Genomic DNA, 19,608 nt, shown 5'->3' with positions numbered 1-19,608 from the left:
GATTTTTGAGGCCTACATTTTGATGTGTGTGTGTTTTACTACTATAAATTGACCTCAGAGTACTGCGTTTACTGTGCCCCGGTGGCTTTGCTAGTCCACAGGGCTTCCAAGGTGTTCATCCTTATGGAGGCAAGCTACACATCTTTCTCCCTCAGAATGGTTAGTGGGTTCAAACTACCCGTCTTTTGGTTAGCCGCGGAGTGTTTTAACCACTGTTCCACTAAGGCTCATTTAACGGGAACCAGACGTGATAGATAGATAGATAGATAGATAGATGCATACATAGACAAACAAACAACAGTTTGAGGAAATCTTTACATCACCTTTGGGCAAGGGGGAGTGAGCAGGGAGGAAATCTTCTGTACTACTCTATTTTTTTTGGTTTCTACACCAGGCTACTATAAGAGAAGTCTCATTGTGTGAGGTTTTCTGAAATATGAAACACTACGCAGAAATCTGTGCTTTCTAACATAATATGAATGAACTGAGCAGTGACTCACAACTTTGTTAACCTTCCAAGTTCATACTGCTATAAATGTAGCAGTCTCTCAAGATTAGGAGGCGCCTCGTGGTACAGTAGTTAAGTGTTTAGCTGATAACTGAAAGATTAGTGACTCAAACCCACCAGCCAGTCCCTGGGGCAGAGACTGGGAACTCTGCGTCTGTGACTGCTACAGCCTGGGAAACCCTCCTGGGCAGTTCTGCCCCTTCCTATAGGGTCACTCTGAGCCATAGCCTGCTCAAATGCAGTCAAAGAGGTTTCAGAAGACTTCCTAGAATGCAAGATTTCAAAATTGTCTTAAACGTTCAAGTTTTGGATTTTATTGCACACCAAGGGTAAAGTCATTGCACAGATGTAAAGCTTGACATTTAAATACTGTGTGCCACATGTGTCAGAAGACGTTGGTTGGAAATGACAGGAATCTGTAGAGTTACGTGGTAGGTGAAGGTATTGCCTCGTGTACTGAAGGAGGGCGGGCTCTGAAGTCAGTCCAGGCTCTTCAGGCACGGCAGTTCTGGACTTCACAGTGACACATACCATGTCAAGGGAGAGAGACATGATCGCTTTTACTGGCATGAGCGAAATGGGTTGCCCGTAAGCCCCAAGCTTTCTGATCCCATGACTCCCTTGGCCTGAATTGGGCCTTGGGCTCATTCCTGAGACGATGGCTAAGTCCCAGGTGCTATGATTAGCTTAGGTCTGGGTTCCTGAACACCAAAAAAATCCCAACAAAAAACCAATCAAACTCACTGCCATCGAGTCATTCTGACTCACGGCCACCCTGTCAGACAGGGTGGAACTGCCCCTGTGCCTTTCTGCGACGGCAGTTCTTTACAGGAGTAGACAGCCCCGCCTCCCTCCCCACCAAGGTGGTTTTGAACTGCCCAGCATGTGACTGCCGTACCACCCCTCCTGAACACAGGGAAGAGGAAACTGGATTCCGAGCCAGCCGGGCTCGCTGTAAAAGAGAGTCTGAAAATCCAAACTTGGAGTTGGGCCTCGTAGTTGTAGTTAACAGAAAACCCACCTCTCGTGGCTTAAGCAAATAAAGATGGTGGTTGGTGCTTATTGTGGAACAGCCAGAGGTGGAATAGCAGCCTGCGTGGCTGGATCCCCCTGGCTCAGAGATGCTTGGCCTCTGTTCCTGCCTCCAGAAGGCCAGCAGAGACAAGGCCTACCAGTCTGGCTCACATGATAGCAGTTACTTGAACTTTACTTTTCTAACTTGAAGATAATATCATGATTATATACCCATTTTTATCTTACAGCTATTTTCTATTACTAACTCATAATGTTTGACTTTAGCTCTGCACATGATTATAGTCGAGTCAATTTGCAGTAAAGAATGTACTTAGATATATTTAAGATTCCGTAGAGATGATGAGATGACTGTTTATTCTCTCTCTAATATATTTTGATCCCACAGATGAAAAAAAGTTCAGAATGCTGAAGGAAGCAGGAAATCAATGTGTGAAGGACCAGAACTACAGAGAGGCCCTGAGTAAATACAGCGAATGCTTAAAGATTAACAACAAGGAATGTGCCATATATACAAACAGGCAAGTCCCTCTGTTTCATCCATTTCCTACTTTGATAGTTTCCATTTGCAAAAAGTAGAAGTGTTCATCTCCAAGGCTCCATTTTCATGGTGCTGGGATTTATGTAGCAAATTGTGCTGAAGAAGTGTTTTTCAAGGAGTTAGGGCCGTAGAGATTCTGGGGAGATGGGGCAAAGGAGGTGAGGGAGGCCCTGGAGGGCTGGTGGCTCTGTGCTACCAGGGCCTTGCTGGCTGCTGTGCTCGCTTTGCTGGGTCCCAGTCCGCCTGGGCCTTGCTTCTGGGCGCCTTGTCCAGCATGGGCGGAGGAGGAACTAACTGCCTTTCAAACGAGTGTGTTAGGGAGCAGTGCTTTCTTCTTCTCAAGCACTGGGAACGAGCGGCATTTCGAAGGGGCAGATTATTGTAGAATGTGCTCAGAAGCGGTATTGGCTGCATATGGGAATAGATGTCTGCCTGGAATGTGGTGACTTGAGGGCGGGGCTAGAATCTGCGTCAACAAGGAGGAATACGGGATGAGTCCGTAAAGGAGCTCGCAACAAGAGGTTTCCTAGAACTGCAGGTGAATTCTTTCTAGTGCAGGCTCTTACTAACCACTTTGTTTCTGCACATGTTCTGCTCTGTTGGCAGTCTTGTTGCCAAAGAGGTTTTATTGTCCATGAATCCAGCAGATCTTTTTTGCCCCTCCCGTCCCTGGGTAACTTTACCATCAGCATCACTGGCCGCCAGTTTTCCCTCTGCCCTGGCAGCTGACGCAGGCGGCGGCCCTGCCGGTGGCCACTCTGCTCCCTCCACAGGCTTACGTTCCCTGGTAGCCTGGAGCCTCTGAGTCTGGGTTCCTCCTCCTTCTCCACACTCTGCTGGCCCCGTCATCCTCTTCCCAGCCTCTTCCCTGAGTTCCGGGCCTGGGCCCTCCCCTGCCCCTCACTCACTGCTTCGTATCATTCTCCCCCTGGCCACCTCCGTCCAGCCAGTCAACAAGCCCTGGTGGTCCTACCTTCCAAATGTCTCATCAGTGGGACTCTTGCCATCCCCACCGGTCTCTCCCCTGCTCTGGGCCACCCTGGCTCTTCTCAATGCCTAGTGCTACACACACGCACGCACGCACGCGCGCGCGCACACATGTGGCAAACACATCGGTCCCTGTTTTAGAACCCTTCAGGGGACTGCTGTGAGGCTCTGGATAAAGGCCAGCTGCCTTGCCGACATTGACACGGCCCTGCCCAGCTGCCCTGCACTCGTGCCCAGCCTTGTTCCCTGCTCTCTGCCCATGGGGTGGGTCTGTCTCAGCTTGCTGAGTGTGCCTTGTGCCCTCCCCCCGCCCTCCCCTCCCCCCCCACACACATGGCAGGCCTTTGTTTGGGAGAACCCTGGGCCTCCACTCTCTACTCCATCTTCACCCCTCAACCCAGCTTCTGGACATTGGCTACTTCTCGCTTCTTACTTTGGGTTTCAACTTAACTGTCACTTCTTCCATAACTGTCCCCCGCACCTTGGCCCCCCGCCCCCCAATCTGATTAGGTTATCAGCTGTTTGTTCCTCTTGTCTTTGCCCTCCACTCCACTGCCTCCTGGATGAATGCTATTTTATTTGCAGCTCTATCCCCAGCACCGGCATTCCATGCATTGCAAGAAAGTGGCACTCCGGAGTAGGAGAGTATGTTTCTGTGGGAACTGCGGTGGTATAGGAACAGATGTAGCGGGCTGTTATTTACTGTCTGCTTCTATTAGTTGTCTAAGTGCACAAACAGGTGGCCTTTACTGCTGTATTCTGGGTCCCCTTGCGTTCTGCCAGAGCGCTGTGCTACTTGAAGCTCGGTCAGTTTGAAGCGGCGAGGCAGGACTGCGACCTGGCGCTGCAGATAGACGGCGGGAGCGTGAAGGCCTGCTACCGACGAGCTCTGGCCCATAAAGGACTCAAGGTGAGACGCTCTTCATCTTCCTGCCAGTCTCCGCTCGGCACCGATTGTGGTTTCCAGGACGGAAAGATCTGTGTGTCATGGGAGAGAGGGGATGAATTTGTCCTGGGATTTAACCCCGGTTCTGTGCAGCCCTATGAGTAGACCCCAGATTTTGGCCCTAACTTTGCTGGGGGTTTGTTCCAGCTCAGAAATTAGAATTTATTTTCTAATTATATAATTAAGAGACCCACTTTATGGGACAGCAACTTTGGTTACTGGGGGTCACAAAAAATGCTCTGGGGTACCTCCAGCAAGGACTGGAGGTGCAGCGTGGGGGGGAGGTATCAGAGGGAAGAGGGACCACCCAGTAGAAGTTGGTAGAGGCAGATGAGGCAGCTCCTGGGGCGCGGGGCCCCCTGCTGTCATGGGTCAGTGTGAGCTGGCCCCTGGGCGCTCTTCTCTGAGGAAACTCCACCCGGTTGATTTAGAACTGAACATTGGAATCTCCAGGGGATTTGGTGCAACGACCAATCCCTGGGCTTTATCTGCACCTTAACAGGACTGAGTCTCCAGGGGAAGGAGCCCAGGGATCTGTCCTTTTCCCCAGACCCCCTGGTGATTCCAGTGATCAGCCAAGCTTGGGAACCTAGGCTTTAGAAGAGAGAGACTATCTTATTTGTATGCTTTTTTCAATGCTGGTTTTCCTACGTGAAGATCCTGGTGAATGAAATGTGAATTCCATGTGGTCACAGGACCCGTCCCATTCCCAGCCCCAAGTAAGAGAAGGAACCTTCCTGGTGCCCCTCCAGGCACGCTCTCTCCCCATACCCCCATCTTGGGCAGCCCCGGGGCTCATTTCTCTCACTGTTGTTACCATGTGTCTATAGATAGAATACACCTTTGACCTCTCTTGCCCAGAGTACCATCTGAGATTGGCGGTGTCGTGTGTGTGCCAGGACTTTGTTCCTTTTATTGTGGTGTTGCGTGGCCGCACGCTGGGCTTGCCTCCAGAGCGAGGCTGGAGCGAGCCAAGCTGCTGAGACGGGCGCACACTCTCCTGTGACTTTGTACACATGGCACAGCTGGAGCATAGGTCGGGCTGGGGCTGAGGCTGGGGGGCATGAAGTGCATTCTGAAAGGTGAGAGGAGCCCCCGGAGGGTGGGCAGGGGCGTTGTTGGGGGCAGCGTGGAAGGTGGAACAAGGAGCAGCCAGTGTGCAGTTGGGAGAAAAGCGAGAGGCCGCCTCACCCCTTCCTCGCTTTGGTTGCAAGGTGTGCATTGGTACATGCATTGAAGACTGCTCGGAGAACCCTTTGTTCGCAGGACAGGAGGCTCCATGGAGTTCACGCTGAGGCCAGTAAGGCAAAGAGCTAGATGACTCAGGACTTTAGATGAAGCCCCAACCCCCGGGCTGATCTTCTCTGGGCGTCTCTTTGAACCTGTTCACCTGGTTAGAAGCCAGAAGCCTTCTCTAAGCAGAGACTGGAATTTCATACCTCCTTGGAATGAATTCTAGAAATTGTATTACAGTGCAGAAAGACAATCCCAAATTTGAGTAATCCTCTCCACTGGACTCTGAGTCTGGTAGCTTGTTTTTCTGGTTCCGCTTCTTCAAGCTAGGTGTATACGCCCGGTAGAGTGAGTGAATTTAATTCCGAGATCTCAAAGACTACCCGTGTATACAAGTGGGGCTTCAAGCAGTTGATGGAAGGGGGCGGGAGTGGAGTAAGAGATAATAATACTTTAAAAAAATAGTAGTTTAATTGACATATCTTACACCGTCTAATATATCCATTCAAATACAATTCTATTGTTCAGTCCCACCAGGGGGGGGGTTATACAATCATCAATGCTATGAGCTCCCCTTGCCCTCCTCGCCCCCTCACTTCCTGTGCCCTCAGGGCACCACTGTCTCTGAGGGGCACTCTGTCTTGACTACCATGGACAGAGCCATCTTAACTACATCAGTGCACATACGCAAACGTAACAGGCTTCATGGGGTAGAACACAGAGACCTCGCTAGTAAGGGAGGAAACCTGAAGAACTAGTGCATCAGTGCCACACCGCCCCCGCATTTCTCCATAATGACACTTCCTGATGAACTTTATGGATCCCTCCATCCCCCCATCAGGTGCAGCATTTCTCACCTGTGGGTCCCTCCGAGTGAACACAATGAGGAAGTGACACTGGGGCTTGTAGGCGACCAGTTGTAGCTCTTGGGAAATACTCTGCTTTCTCGGATCTCCACCCTCCAGCAGATTTTAATAGTTCATTTGGACGGTTTTGAAAAAAATAAAGGGGGACTTTCCTAACATACAGCTGTTCTTCACAAGAAAAGACAACTGGGCAAAAAGTGCCTTTATTTACAAAGTGTTCCTTTTGTCGAGTGCTAGTTCTGTACTTGGTGTTGGGTGTGAGGCGGGCTGCCTGCCGGAAAGAGCATGGCCAGGGTGTGTGTGTGGAGAGGGGACGCTCCAAGACATAAATACATCAATAAATAAAATCTTCTAAAAGATGTCAGGACATCTGTTAAATAGGAGCCCTGCTGGTGTAGTGTTTGCTAACCACCAGGTCAGCAGTTCCAAACCAATAGCCATTGCTACTCCTGTAAAGAGTCACAGTCTCAAAAAAACCCCTGGGGCAGTCTTCCCTGTCCTGCGGGGCAGAGTCAGCACTGACTCGGTGGCCGTGTGTGTGGTGTTTCATTATTAATCGTACGATGCAGTCACAAATATCTCAAACTTATGTGGCTTATGGTCCCCCTTTCAGGAAAAAACAATTCCTCCACACCCTCCTGACAAACATTTCGAGTACAGCCCATAATCCAGGGTCAAGTGAAGGTATCTGCTCGTGCACCACCCTCCCACCATTCCAGCACCCCTCGGGGGCAGCATAGGCCACGTCGGGAAGCACAGGTCTAAGACTGTCCTATGTACTCCCGTTCCTTTAAAAGGAAGCTGCTGCTGTTACGGTGAGATGCTGCCTCATGGTGACCTCTGGGTACAACAGAGTGAAACCGTGCCCAGCCGGGCTCCCTTCTCATCGCCACTACCTTTGAGGCCCTCCTGCAGCCGAGGGGTGCAGGCCTACATCCCCAGCATCACCCTCTTTCTCACCCCCTTTACCAAGCACGCTGTCCTTCTTCAGGACTGGATCTTCCCGATGCCATGTCGAGAGCACGCGAGACTCGGCCTCTCCATCTTCACTCGGAAGACGCATTCTGGCTTTCCTTCTTCGAAGACCAACTTGCTTGTCCTTCTGGCAGTCCATGGTATTTCCGATAGTCGCCAGCATCATGACTTCTCCAGTCTTCCTATCCACTGCCCATCCTTCCGGTGCCCATGAGCCCCTGAAAGTGCCACAACAACTCTGTTTTATAGCACGTGAACGAGGTCTTCTGGGGTAGGCAGACTTGCCCAATTGGATAAGTCATTTGCCTTCCTTATTGCTGCTTCCTTGGGCATTGGTGATAGATCCACGTGCAGTGAGATCCTCGGCGACTTCACTGTGTGCGCCTTTTGTCGTGATGTTGCTGCTTATTGGTCCGGATGTGAGGATGCGGGTTTCCTTTCTGTTGCCGTGGGATCCATGCTGAAGGCTCTCGTTGTCTTTGATCTTCGTCGGGAAGCGCTTTCAAGTCCCCTTCGAAGCGAGGTGGTGACTGTGTGGGTGGCTCCCTAGCCTTTCGCCAGTCCTGAGACTACGTCCTCCTTCAGGTCGCCTGGCTCCTCGGGTGATTTGTTCAGCAAACAGTTTGAGGGAGAGGTACCAACTCTGGTGCAGCCCTTTCCTGATGTGCAGACCAGGGCGTAGCCCCTGTTCTTTTCAAACTCCCGCCTCCTGGTCTAGGGTCAGATTGTCTGAGAGCACAGTTCAGGGTTCTGGGCTTCCCATAGCAGCACCCTCCTCAGCACAGGAAGGACAGACAGACCGACCTGCGGTGGGATGAGGCTGTTAGCAACTTTGAGTGGTCTTTTTTGGCCCAGCACACGCCCTGCTGCTCCCTGGCCTCTGCGCGGTGCGTGTCTTGGTGTCTCTGGCAATGTTCACAGAAGCCAACCCTTCCCCTTCCACTCTCATTCACGTCCATCTCAGTCTGTTTGTCTTCATTGTCTAATGAGCCATCTAGTTGGGATTTACTAATTTGATTACTTGTCTTTTTACCGTGCCTCCCCCCCTATATGTGGCAAGGCCACACCTGTCCTGTGCCATGCTTTCAGGACCCCCAGGGGCCCGGTCCTTACAGGGCTCACCTGCTAGCCAGCAGGCTGGCGGTGGTAGCCTGGCACCCCTCCTTGGGGTGGGGTGGGGGGGAGGGGGAAGAGTTGTGTCAGTGTGCTTCCCTGAAGATTACAGCCTTGGAAATCCCGTGGGACAGTCTCCCCTGCCCCAGTGGTCACCATGAGTCGAAATCTACTCAGTGACAGTGGGTTTGGGTTTGGGTTTATTCGCAGCTGTGCTCATGGTTGTATTCGATGGAGATTATTCTGGGAACGGCCTGACAGGCTGGACTGCCTCTGACCCTGCCCGGCTTGAGGCCACCTCTGCCTCCTTCTCTTCCTACCCACCTCCTTTGGAGCATTCCTGTCTCACATGAACATGCCCTCCCCGTGGCTGTCAGAAGCCCCCCTCCCCCCCTCGGCTGAAGCTCACAGACCTTAGCTTCCTGACTAACCAGTTACTCAGCTCTAACCTTCTCGCTCAGTCCTCAATTGACCCAAAGCGAACCTGAACCTCCGTTCCCTGAGTGCCCCTTTTCAGTGGGGCAGTAAAAGTGAATCTTTGTCGGGGGGACTGTGAGTTTAGGCTACCACTACTAGTAAAATGCTGGGGACAGTACAGACTGGTTAGCTGCCCAGGGCCATTCTCATGTGGTTTCCTGCTAGAATGCGGAGACATGAACACTGTGACTTTTTTTTTTTTTTAAGTGGAACGCTTTGTGAATTTGCACGTCATCCTTGTGCAAGGGCCCTGCTAATCTGCTCGGTGTCATTCAAGTTTCAAGTAGAGGTGCTGCCAAAATGAGCACAGCTCACTTTGTTCCAGCAAGTTCTGACGGCGCCTTGGTGCCGCAGTGGGCCGTGGAGTCGCTCCACAGAGTATGTGATGAGCTATGCCCTCTGCTGTGCTGCTGGGGTGAGGGCAGGGCTGGAGTGGCAGCTCCGCCCCAGGAATGTCGCCGTCACCATCAGTACCTCGTGCTGCTGATGGGTCGGCAGTACTTGGAGGGGTTGCGCGTCATGGGGGCTCTTTGCCTCCTCACCAGATTGGAAATGCAGGTGCAGCCTGTGGTTCGAGAGCAACACCCGCCGCACAGTGGGCCTGTGCTCTGTGGTCTCTGTCTGCCAGCACACACAGTAACCACGCCCTCTCCTTTCTCCTAACCTCCCGAGCACATTGCCTGCCTGCCTGCCTGCCTCTTTAATGGAAAGATAGAGTGGCCTTAGCCTGTTTTGAATAGTATCTGACTTTGGAGGGGTTGATGGGAAAATAGTATTCTGGTGCTAACAGCTGTGCAGCTCTGTGTAGGTTTGAAACCACTCCATATTGTATTGTCCATTTACGCCCCAGGACAGCCTTCTAAAGGCCAGAACAGGAAGCGCTCATCTTCCTTAAGATGAGAAAACTCACGCTCAGAAAGTTCAAGGAGCATCTTGTTTGTGTTTCTTGGCTAGTAAGTGCTAATCCGAACATATCCATCCTTCCTCTTACCCATTCAGCAAACAGTTAACAAGGGTGGGCCTGTCTGATGGACTGAGGTCAAGGCAGGGAACTGAACCTGGGTCTTCTGGCTCTAAGGGCTGTGCTGTTGGTTCCCTGAGCTATGGGTGGCATGCGGGGGGAGGTAATATTTTGGCTCTACACGCATTTATCAGAGTGGTGGGGTTCAAATCAGCCTGCATTTATAATGGTGGTGAGCATGGGGCCCACAGCACACCTTTGCCTGGTTTGCCTCATTTCCCACTCCCATAGGAGTGCCATCAGTTCTCATTTCCTAACACTAATTATTTTTCTGTTTTCCTTCCAGAATTATCAGCAAAGTTTCAGTGACCTCAATAAAGTTCTCCTGCTAGACCCAAGTGTTGCTGAGGCAAAGATGGAGCTGGAAGAGGTAACCCGGTGCCTTCAGAGTAAGGACAATAAAGCCTCATTCAACAAAGAGAGGGAGAGAAGGAAAATTATGATTCAAGAGGTATTTTGATTTGATGACCTTTGAAAGAACTCTTTGGGGGGAGCCTGTCCTCTTAGGGGGTTCTGAGGTCCTGTTTCCCGGAGCTTTGCAAAACTCACCTTTTTGCTCTTTTTAAATTTTTAATCATTTTATTAGGGGCTTATACAACTCTTATCACAATCCATACATACATTTGTACATTCATTGCCCTCATCATTGTCAAAGCATTTGCTCCCCACTTAAGCCCCTGGCATCAGGTTCTCATTTTTCCCCCTCCCTCCCCGCTCCTTCCTCCTTCATGAACCCTTGATAATTTATAAGTTATTATTTTGTCATGTCTTACACCAACTGCTGTCTCCCTTCACCCACTTTTCTGTGTTCCGTCCCCCAGGGAGGAGGTTATGTGTAGATCTTGTAATCGGCTCCCCGTTTCCACTCCACCCCACGTTTTTGTTCTTATGCTCACCGAAGAAGCTTTAACTAGTTCAAACGAGAGCGCTTTGCTGTGCCTCTCTCCCCTGGGACCCATAGTGGTATTCGGAGTTTACACATCACAGCCGATCTTCCCAGGTGTGCACCGCCCTTCTGGCCCACCATCCTGGGTGACTCGGATTGCCTCCCCTCCAGGATCAGCAGTGAGAATTTGGTTCATTTGAGTGGTTTGCCAGACTAACAGACCGTGTGCATTCTGAAACAAGACTCGCCGTCTCAGAATGGCCCTGCCTGGGTTTCACGGTGCTCTTACTGATGGCTGCAAGCCCTCCTCTGGGGAAAGTCATGAGCACCAGCATCACCCTGCTTATCGTTTGAAGTTCCCACTAAGCGGCCAAGGCTCACTTGTGAAGAGAAAGTAGCAAGCTTTATTGTGCCCCACCCCCCCACCATCTCTCACTTTAACACTGGAAGAAAGTTAAGAGAACGGAAAAATAGGGGCTCAGTTCTCTGCTAAATGTGAGGAAATAAGTAAATGTAAAATGTGTCACGATACAACACTAGGTTTGTGTTGGCCTTTTTGTATTTTACAGAATAACTTTATTTGAGAAAAATTTTAAAACTAAGATTTTACTGTCACTTTTAATAGCCAAAGAGAAAACAAACTTTAAGGAAGACCATTTTTTCTAAAGTTAAAATTCGTGCACACTCATTGATCTCTCCCGTGTTGTTGGGTACCAGTGCGTCGGGAGGGCCCTGGCGACACGTGCACTGCAGCAGCAGGCACTGCAAAGCCCTGAGTTGGCCTCTCCTTGCTTCCCTGCTGAGCTCATTGCTGCCGCCACCGTGCGTGTCAGTCCAGCTCCTTGAGGAAGGTGTCTGTTGTTCTCCCAAACCGGGCGTGATGTCCTTCTGACAACACGTCCAAAGTTAGGTGTGACGAAGTACGCTGGGCGTACTTCTCCCGAGACAGATTTGTTTGCCCTTGTCGCAGGTCGTGGGACTCCTGCGTTCATGCATCCTCATCAATTGTCCTTGTTCCCTCACCGTGTGACTGCAGCACGAGGGACCTTGTGCTTGATGCTCTGGCTCCCACGTGGGCCGGGAAGGGGCCCAGGGTCACGGTGTCCTGCTGTGCTTCCTGCAGGTGACTGGTGACGGGAGAGAGGTGACCTCACTCGAGGGCTCCATTGCCTGCCCTGCTTCTGAGAAGGGAGAAGTCCAAGGGCCACCAGAGCCCCGTGACAAGCTGTGGATCTGCAAGCCTAATAACGCCTATGAATTTGGCCAGATTATGAGCGCGATAAATACCAGGAAAGACCCAGAAGCTTGTGCGGAGCTTCTAGCCTGCACCAAACCAGAAGATCTGCCTATGCTGCTGAGTAACAAGCTTGAAGGGGACATGTTCCTCCTGCTCATTCAGGCCCTGAAGCACAGTCTTGTTGACCAAGAGCCCTCCTTGATCTACCGGCATCTTTTCTACCTCAGCCAAGCAGAACGGTTTAAGGTCAGTGGCAGTGTAGGATTGCTGTAACTTTCTACGATGTTCACTATGAATGTATGTTAATTAAAATGTTAATATAACTCCTCCCCTTCTTCTAGATGATGCTGACACTAATTAGCAAGAGCCAAAAGGAGCAAATTGAACAGTTGTTCAATGACCTTTCAAACACCTCAGACAACCAATTGGCTGTAGAAGACTTACAGGCCCTCAAGAGGCAGTATGAGCTGTGACTTGGCCGGCCGACTGACTACTAGCTTGCCTGCTTCTGTGCACGCACAGCGTCCAGTCACGCCGCCATGGTGTGCCTGCAGACAGCCCCACTGGAGAGAGCCCTTGGTCTTGGACTATAAAATATCTTAACTATTTTTATACCCAGAACACATATATTCTGTAATCTGCTTTTTATCCATTGTAAATATTTTCTTAATGTACCCCAGAGCCAGCATCTTTATATTTAATGATGAGTATATTTAGCACATGTTCAAAGCGCATTTTAAGTTATGGTATACCTTTTATTTTAATAAGCTGTTACCTTTGAGTTAAATTGCACTTCCTTGGGCTATGAAAGCATGCTCTTCATTTTGACAGAAATGCCAAGGTCACTAATGATGACGATGATATGACCTGTATCTCCTGCTGAAACACCCTGATAATCCCACTTTATTATACTGCTTGTAGATCAAAATCAGTTAAGAGAAAATCCCAACTAAAGTCTACACTGTGGTGTGAGTAGTAAATAAATTGTGTTTTTTCATCTAGAGCGCTAAGAGGGAGTCTTTTTTTATAATGAGGAAACATTGCCTTATAATTAAGACCAAAATTTGCCAACAATTTCTGACACTTTTTCTCATGTTTTCAAGAAGCTTATTTCTGTTGAAATAACAAAACAACTATAAAAGCAAAATTTAAATGCACCCCCCACCTCCCATCTGTTGTCTGCTTTAACTGTGAGGACATCTCGCCGTGAACGGAGTGAAGAGCCCGTCCCAGCGCCGCTTGCTCGTCCTGACTGTGGACCGGGCCAGAGCAAAGGTATTTCTTGGAATAAACGTTCAGCTCTCAATCCATGTACTGTTGTTCATTCCAGAACTGTAGCTGGTTTCCTCTCTCTGGATAATTTTCTTGTTCATTTTCTTAGTAAAGATGAAAGATAAATATCACCTGCGTTCTTTCCATGTTCATTTTGGTTTCATTTAGTCTTTTACAATGACCAACTATCCAAAACATCACCCCAGGCAAAGAATAACTTTCTGAAGGGGTTTTTCCCTTTTCCTTTCTTTCTTTTTTTAAAATTAAAAGATCATCTTATTGGGGGCTTTTACCGCTTCTATAACAATCCATACATCAATAGTATCAAGCATATTTGTACATATGTTGTCATCATTCTTTTTTTAGCCGGGCTCACAAGCCTAGCCGGCTCCAATCCCCATCATTATTTTCTAAACATTTACTTTCTCTTGAGCCTCTGGTATTAGCTCCTCATCCCCTCCTCCCCGACCCCTTGATAAGTTATAAATTATTAATTTCATATCTTATAATAACCACTGTCTGTCTCCCTTCCCCCATGGTTTCTGTTGTTTGGCCCTCTTGGGAGTGTGGGGGTGGTGATTATGTGCCCATCATTGCGATTTGTTCTCCCTTCCTCTTCCCATCTTCCCCCTACCCTCCTGGTACCGCCATTCCTGTTCCTTGATTCCATGTGTTATTAGCTCTTATCTCTTATCTGTACCTGTGTACAGTCTAACCCACAGTGAAAGGCAGGACTGGGTCATGATAGTGGGGGTGAGCAAGCCTCATGGAACCAGAGGAATATTGTGTTTCATCGGTGCTATACTGTACCCTGGTTGACTCATCCTTTGTGACCCTTCTGTGAGGGGATGTCCCATTATCTACAGATGGCTTTTGGGTTTCTGCTCTGATCTCTCTCATTATCAACAATATGTTTGTTTTGGGCCTTCTGTTACCTGTTATCTGCTCCCAATGACACCACATCATCACACAGGCTGGTATGCATCTTCCATGTGGGCTTGTTGCTTCTCAGCTAGATGGCCGCTTGTTTAACTTCAAGCCTTTAAGACCCCAGATGCTAGATCTTTTGATAGCCGGGCACCATCCACTTTCTTCACATTTGTTTATGCATTTTGTCTTCAGCAATCATGCTGGGAGGGTGAGCACCATAGAATTCCTGCTGCTGTGAAGAAAGATTTATAGTCTCAAACCTACAGGGGCAGGTCTGCTGTGCCCTGTAGAATCGCGATGAGTTGGAATTGACTCAATGGCAGAGTTACTTGATTTATAAGGTGTTGGAGCTATTATCGAAGTTTATGCCTGCTTCAGGGACCTCATAGGCGACATTTTAAGACTCAGAAAGAGAAAACATTAGAAAAGGAAGGAAAAAATCAGAGCCTGAGGGTAATACTTGGCAGTTTTTCACTGAGCAAAGCACAATCGTAACTTTGTTTTTACTTGTGAAATGACATTTTGCATGTGAGTGGAAAGGCTTCCTATCTCACCAAATACCATCTAGAACAGCAGTTCTCTGAAGGGAAAATGATTGGGGGTGGGGGGAGGGGGGCTGCCGAAGTCTGGTGAGTGAAATATCCCCCTGGGACAGCACCTCAACCCCATCCCACCGGACTCATGGGACATCTCCAGTCACTAGGCTGCTGCCATCGCACGGACGACTAGCCTCAGCTCCATCCCCAGACTGGGACCCCAGCCCAGAGTCGCTTGCCTGCCCTGCCTAGACATGCGCAGCAGGTCACGCCACCCCCTACACCAGCTGCCCACTCGCGGGACCCCACTAGGAAAGAAGCTTCCCGTTCCCACAATTCCCCTCTCCCCTCCCCTCGTGGCAGCGATCTGCCCTTGGGCCCGCGTCCCTCCCCCCCATTCATCCAAGCTCCGGGTAACTGACCTGCGGGGAACCATCCACCCACACCGCTGCTGCGGACCTCTCCACCGGCCCTTCCGTGTGCCCAGCCGCCCACCCCCGGCAGCCTAGCGCCCGCTCCACTCCCAGCTGGGACCCAGTGTTAAGCACTTCCCGCCGGTGGGAGCCATAGCCCAGCCTGTGCCTACCCGCAACCCTACGTTTCCGCGGAGTGCTGCAAGCCCAGGCCACTGAGTCTGGCCGCCAGGGCCCCTCCCAGCGCCAGGCACAAGAGTGGGTGCCCCTGCCTACAGGGAGCACGAGTGACAGAGCTCTGCACTCCTGCGGGGCTGGCATTGCACCCTCTTCCCCGTGTGCTGCGGGGATCCCAGTGGCCGTGGCTCAGCTCTGAGCCTGGGCGGAGGACGGACGTCATTACCCCCTGCAGTTTCACGCCAAGCCGCTGCTGTCCCTGTCGCCTCCGACCACTTCGCTGTGGAGCCTGCCCGCACCGCTCACAGCCCCGGCAAATTAAGCAATAAACGTTCCGCCTGCTGGGGAGCCTGGGACGCAGCTTTGCAGTCCCTGCCGGAGCGTCTGTGCATTCCAGCCGGTTCTCACCACCGAGGGGCCCTGGGGGGTCCCCAGTACCAGCTCCTAAGCCTGCCGCAGCCCTCCCCAGCCACCACAGGAGGCGGGGCGCTGCAGCCTGTGCCTCCTCTCATTACCCTGAGTGGCCCTAGCACTTTCCAGCTGGTGCAGGAGGCCCGCCGTGGGGAACTGCTCCCACCTGTGTAGCCTCCGCCCACAGGCTAAACTACAGGTCTGCAGGGACCTGGGAGGGCCTGCTGATCTGAAGAGCATTCCCCCCACCCCACATAGCCCCGCCCCGGAGCCCAGAGCAGCACCCACCCCGGTGTTCTATTAGGCATCACCAGAGCTTAGAGGGACAAGGGGGAAATTTTTAGATACACACATTTATACATCTTCTATCTAGCATTGGTTTTTATCTTTTCTTTCTTTTACTTTCTGTGTTGTATTTTCTCTCTCCTTTCTTCCTCCTTTTCCATTATTGCTAGTATTTCTCTTCTGCTCCTTTTCTATAGGTTCTCCTTCTTGCTCTTTTTTCGTCTCCTTCCACTTCTATTGTTATCACTGCTTGTCCCTCCTCTTTTATAGATTTTCCTTCTTCCCCTCTCCATTTTTTCCTCTTCCGCCCAATATTTTGTTAAAAATGATTTTTAAATTTTTAACCTCTTAAATTCTTTTTTATTACTAAATTAAAAAGGGGGGGGGGCTGCTAAGGGTACTCTGTCAAACCAGGTCAAAGCAGCCTGAGGGCACTCACTGAGGCTCCAGTTCCCACTCCAGCTGCTGAAACATCTCACCACTGCTGGTCACCAAGCCGTTGGGGAACTCGGCCTACACAGCAGCCTGACCCACCCTTAGAGTAGGTCATAGGCAATCGCCTGAGAGAATCCTTAACAGCAACACAAATAACGTTACCCTGGTCTCCCAGAAGCATGGGGTCTATGAAAGGATCAAGGAAAAATCAACAGACCACATCACTCCCAACAACAACAAAAAACAACAGAGAAACGAGACATAGTAACAGACCTAAAGTCTCACATGGAAGAAACAGATACAGAGCTGCCACAGAAGGAAATCTTCAGAACTCTGCTCGCAGTAATACAGGAGCTAAGGGAAGCAACCCAGAATAAGGATGCAATGATAGAGGGGATGAAATGCACAATAGAGGGGACGAAGTCTACAATAGAGGGGATGAAATCCACCCACCAATGGGAACTTCAGGAGCTAACAGAGAGGTAGTAGAAGCCACACACAGGTCACAGAAGCTACGTTTAGGCTTGAGGAGGCAGAGAACCGTATCAGTGACCTCGAGGACACCCAAACAGAACTAAGCAAGCGAGAAAAAGTCAGATGGGAAAATTAAAGAAATAGAAGACAGCATGAGATCAATGACAGATGCTATGAAGAGGAATAACATTCGAATAATTGGTCTACTGGACCACAACACAACACACAAGTCGAGAGCCAAGATAGCAAAGGAATTTCTGGAAAAAAATTTTCTCATCCTAACAAGGGAGAATCAGACACTCATACAGGAAGCAGAAAGGACGCCAGCTAAGCTAAATCCCAAGAAGAACACGCGAAGACATATAATAGTAAAAATATCCAACTTAGAGGAAAAAGAGAAAATTTTACGAGCATCAAGAGAAAGGAAGACAGTCACATACAAAGGAGCGCAGGTAAGAATATGCTCAGACTTATCAGCAGTACCATGAAGAGGAGGAGAGAATGGAGCAACATCTTCCAAAAGCTGAAAGATAAAAATGCCTCCCCCAGAATCCTGTACCCTGCCAAGTTATCCATTAAGATAGAGGGTAAGATAAGGGTCTTCCAGGACAAGGAAGAACTCAAAGAATATGCTGCAAGTCACCCGACCCTGCAGAACATACTGGCTGACTCACTATGGCCAGAGGATCAAACCACCTAGAACAAACAGGAGACCACCATATAGCCCATCTCCATCTAGAAGCCAACATGCCAGCAACACGTACCAGGACAACAGGGTCTCAGATGGAAAAGAGGACAGGATAGAAACTCTCCACTCAAACGCAGTACACTGATATAAAGGAAGATAGGTAAAGACCCAAAACACAAAACAGGGTATGGCAACTACGAATCCAGAGATAGTAATAATTACTCTGAATACAAATGGGCTCAATTCGTACATTAAAAGAAAGAGGCTGGAGGACTGGCTTAGAAAACATAATCCATCAATCTGCTGCCTGCAAGAGACACATCTTAAGCGCACAGACAAGAATATGCTAAGAATAAAGGGCTGGCAGAAAGTTTATCAATCAAATGGTAACTCCAAAAAGGCAGGAGTGGCTATCTTAATCTTCGACAAAATGGACCTCAAGATCCAAATCATAAAAAGAGACAAAGAGGGACACTACATAATGCTCAAAGGTTCAGTAAACCAGTAAACGTAGCATATTGAATATTTACACTCCTAATAATGGTGCGGCGAATTTTGTCAAACTATTAAAAAGATGAAACAAGAAATCACGGAATCAACAATCATAATGGTTGACTTTAACACTCCACTATCAGAGAAAGACAGGTCACAGGGAAAGAAGCTCAGCAAAGAGGCCAGAGAGCTAAACAATGTACTGAGGCAACAGGGCCTGATAGACATTTATAGAGCTTTTCATCCAAAAGCAAAGGGTTTCACATTATTTTCAAATCCACATGGATCTTTTTCAAGAATAGACCACATGCTGGGACACAAGTCCAGCCTGAGTAAATTCAAACACATAGATATTATCCAGACATCTTTCTCAGATCACCATGCCATAAAGCTGGAGATTAATAAGAGGGCATCCAGAAAAGCAAGGGCAACCAATTGGAGAATGAACAACGATCTCCTGCGACATGAATGGGTACAGGCCCAGATCAGAGAAGATATTAGGAAGTTTCTAGAAACTAACGAGAACATGCATACAACGTATCAAAACTTATGGGACACTGCAAAGGCAGTTATCAGAAGTAGCTTGATATCATTAAATGCATGCGTGAAAAAAGAAGAAAGGTGTATGACAGATATGTTAACACAAAACCTCCAACAACAGAACAGAGTCAACAGAACAGCCCCTCCAATAGCAAGAGAAAAGAAATAATAAAAATCAGAGGGGAGTTAAACCAGTGGGAAGACAAGAAAACAATGCGAAAGATAAACACAGCTAGAAGCTGGTTCTACGAAAGAATCAACAACATTGACAGTCCTCTGGCAAAGATTACCAAAGATAGAAAGGAGCAAGCATCAATAGCCAGGATGAGGGATAAATCAGGGGCAATAACAACAAACCCCAATGAGATAAAAAGGATAATTACGAAGTGCTGTGAAGGTTTGTATTCTAATGAATTCAGAAACCTGGAAGACATGGATAAATATTTGGAAAAACAATCTCTCCCTAGATTATCTCAGACAGAGATCAAGAACCTCAACAAACCCACAGCGAAGGAAGAAATAGAGAGGCTCATCAAAAACCTACCAAGGAAAAAGGCCCCAGGGCCAGATGGCTTCACAGTAGAATTTTACCAACCATTCAGGGAAGAGCTGACACCGATCCTCCACAAAGTATTCCATAATATAGAAGAGGACGGCAAGCTCCCAAACTCATTTTATGAAGCCAGCATTACTTTGATACCCAAATAGGGCAAAGACCCCACAGGTATAGAGAATTATAGGCCAATATCTCTAATGAACATAGATGAAAAATCCTTAACAATATATTGGCCAATAGAATATAAAAGTATATAAAACATATCATCCACCACGACCAGGTAGGATTCATCCCAGGGATACAGGGATGGTTTAACATCTGAAAATCCATCAATATCATATACCACATTGAGAAGAAAATGGATAAAAACCATATGATAATATCCATAGATGTAGAAAAAGCATTTGACAACATCCAGCATCCATTCCAATTCAAGACACTTATGAAGATAGGAGTGGAAGGTAAGTTCCTCAAGCTCATACAAGCTATCTATGAAAGACCAACAGCCAACATCATAGTCAATGGAGAAAAGACAAGAACAATCTCACTGAAAAAGGGTATAAGACAAGGATGCCCC

At 48.8% G+C, this 19,608-nt stretch overlaps 1 protein-coding gene and 1 non-coding gene across 2 annotated transcripts in view; one reads left to right on the top strand and one right to left on the bottom strand.

The window, feature by feature from the left end:
* SPAG1 (sperm associated antigen 1) overlaps positions 1-13,154 on the top strand; it is a 75,069-nt gene extending 61,915 nt beyond the window's left edge. Inside the window, exons 14-18 of the mRNA XM_075550602.1 lie at positions 1,929-2,061; positions 3,852-3,978; positions 9,986-10,150; positions 11,709-12,068; positions 12,164-13,154. Coding sequence (XP_075406717.1) covers positions 1,929-2,061; positions 3,852-3,978; positions 9,986-10,150; positions 11,709-12,068; positions 12,164-12,295 — 917 coding nt within the window. The 3' untranslated portion in view covers positions 12,296-13,154. The remainder of the gene's footprint in view (positions 1-1,928; positions 2,062-3,851; positions 3,979-9,985; positions 10,151-11,708; positions 12,069-12,163) is intronic.
* LOC142449525 (U6 spliceosomal RNA) lies at positions 8,879-8,986 on the bottom strand. The gene has a single exon (XR_012784678.1). It is a non-coding gene; the product is annotated as a U6 spliceosomal RNA (small nuclear RNA).
* Positions 13,155-19,608: the final 6,454 nt, after the last annotated feature.

The sequence above is a fragment of the Tenrec ecaudatus genome, chromosome 5, assembly GCF_050624435.1.
Source record: "Tenrec ecaudatus isolate mTenEca1 chromosome 5, mTenEca1.hap1, whole genome shotgun sequence".
In the NCBI taxonomy this organism is placed as follows: Eukaryota; Metazoa; Chordata; class Mammalia; order Afrosoricida; family Tenrecidae; genus Tenrec; species Tenrec ecaudatus.
The sequence above is the reverse complement of the archived record's forward strand: the minus strand, read 5'-3'. Positions and strand labels throughout refer to the sequence as shown.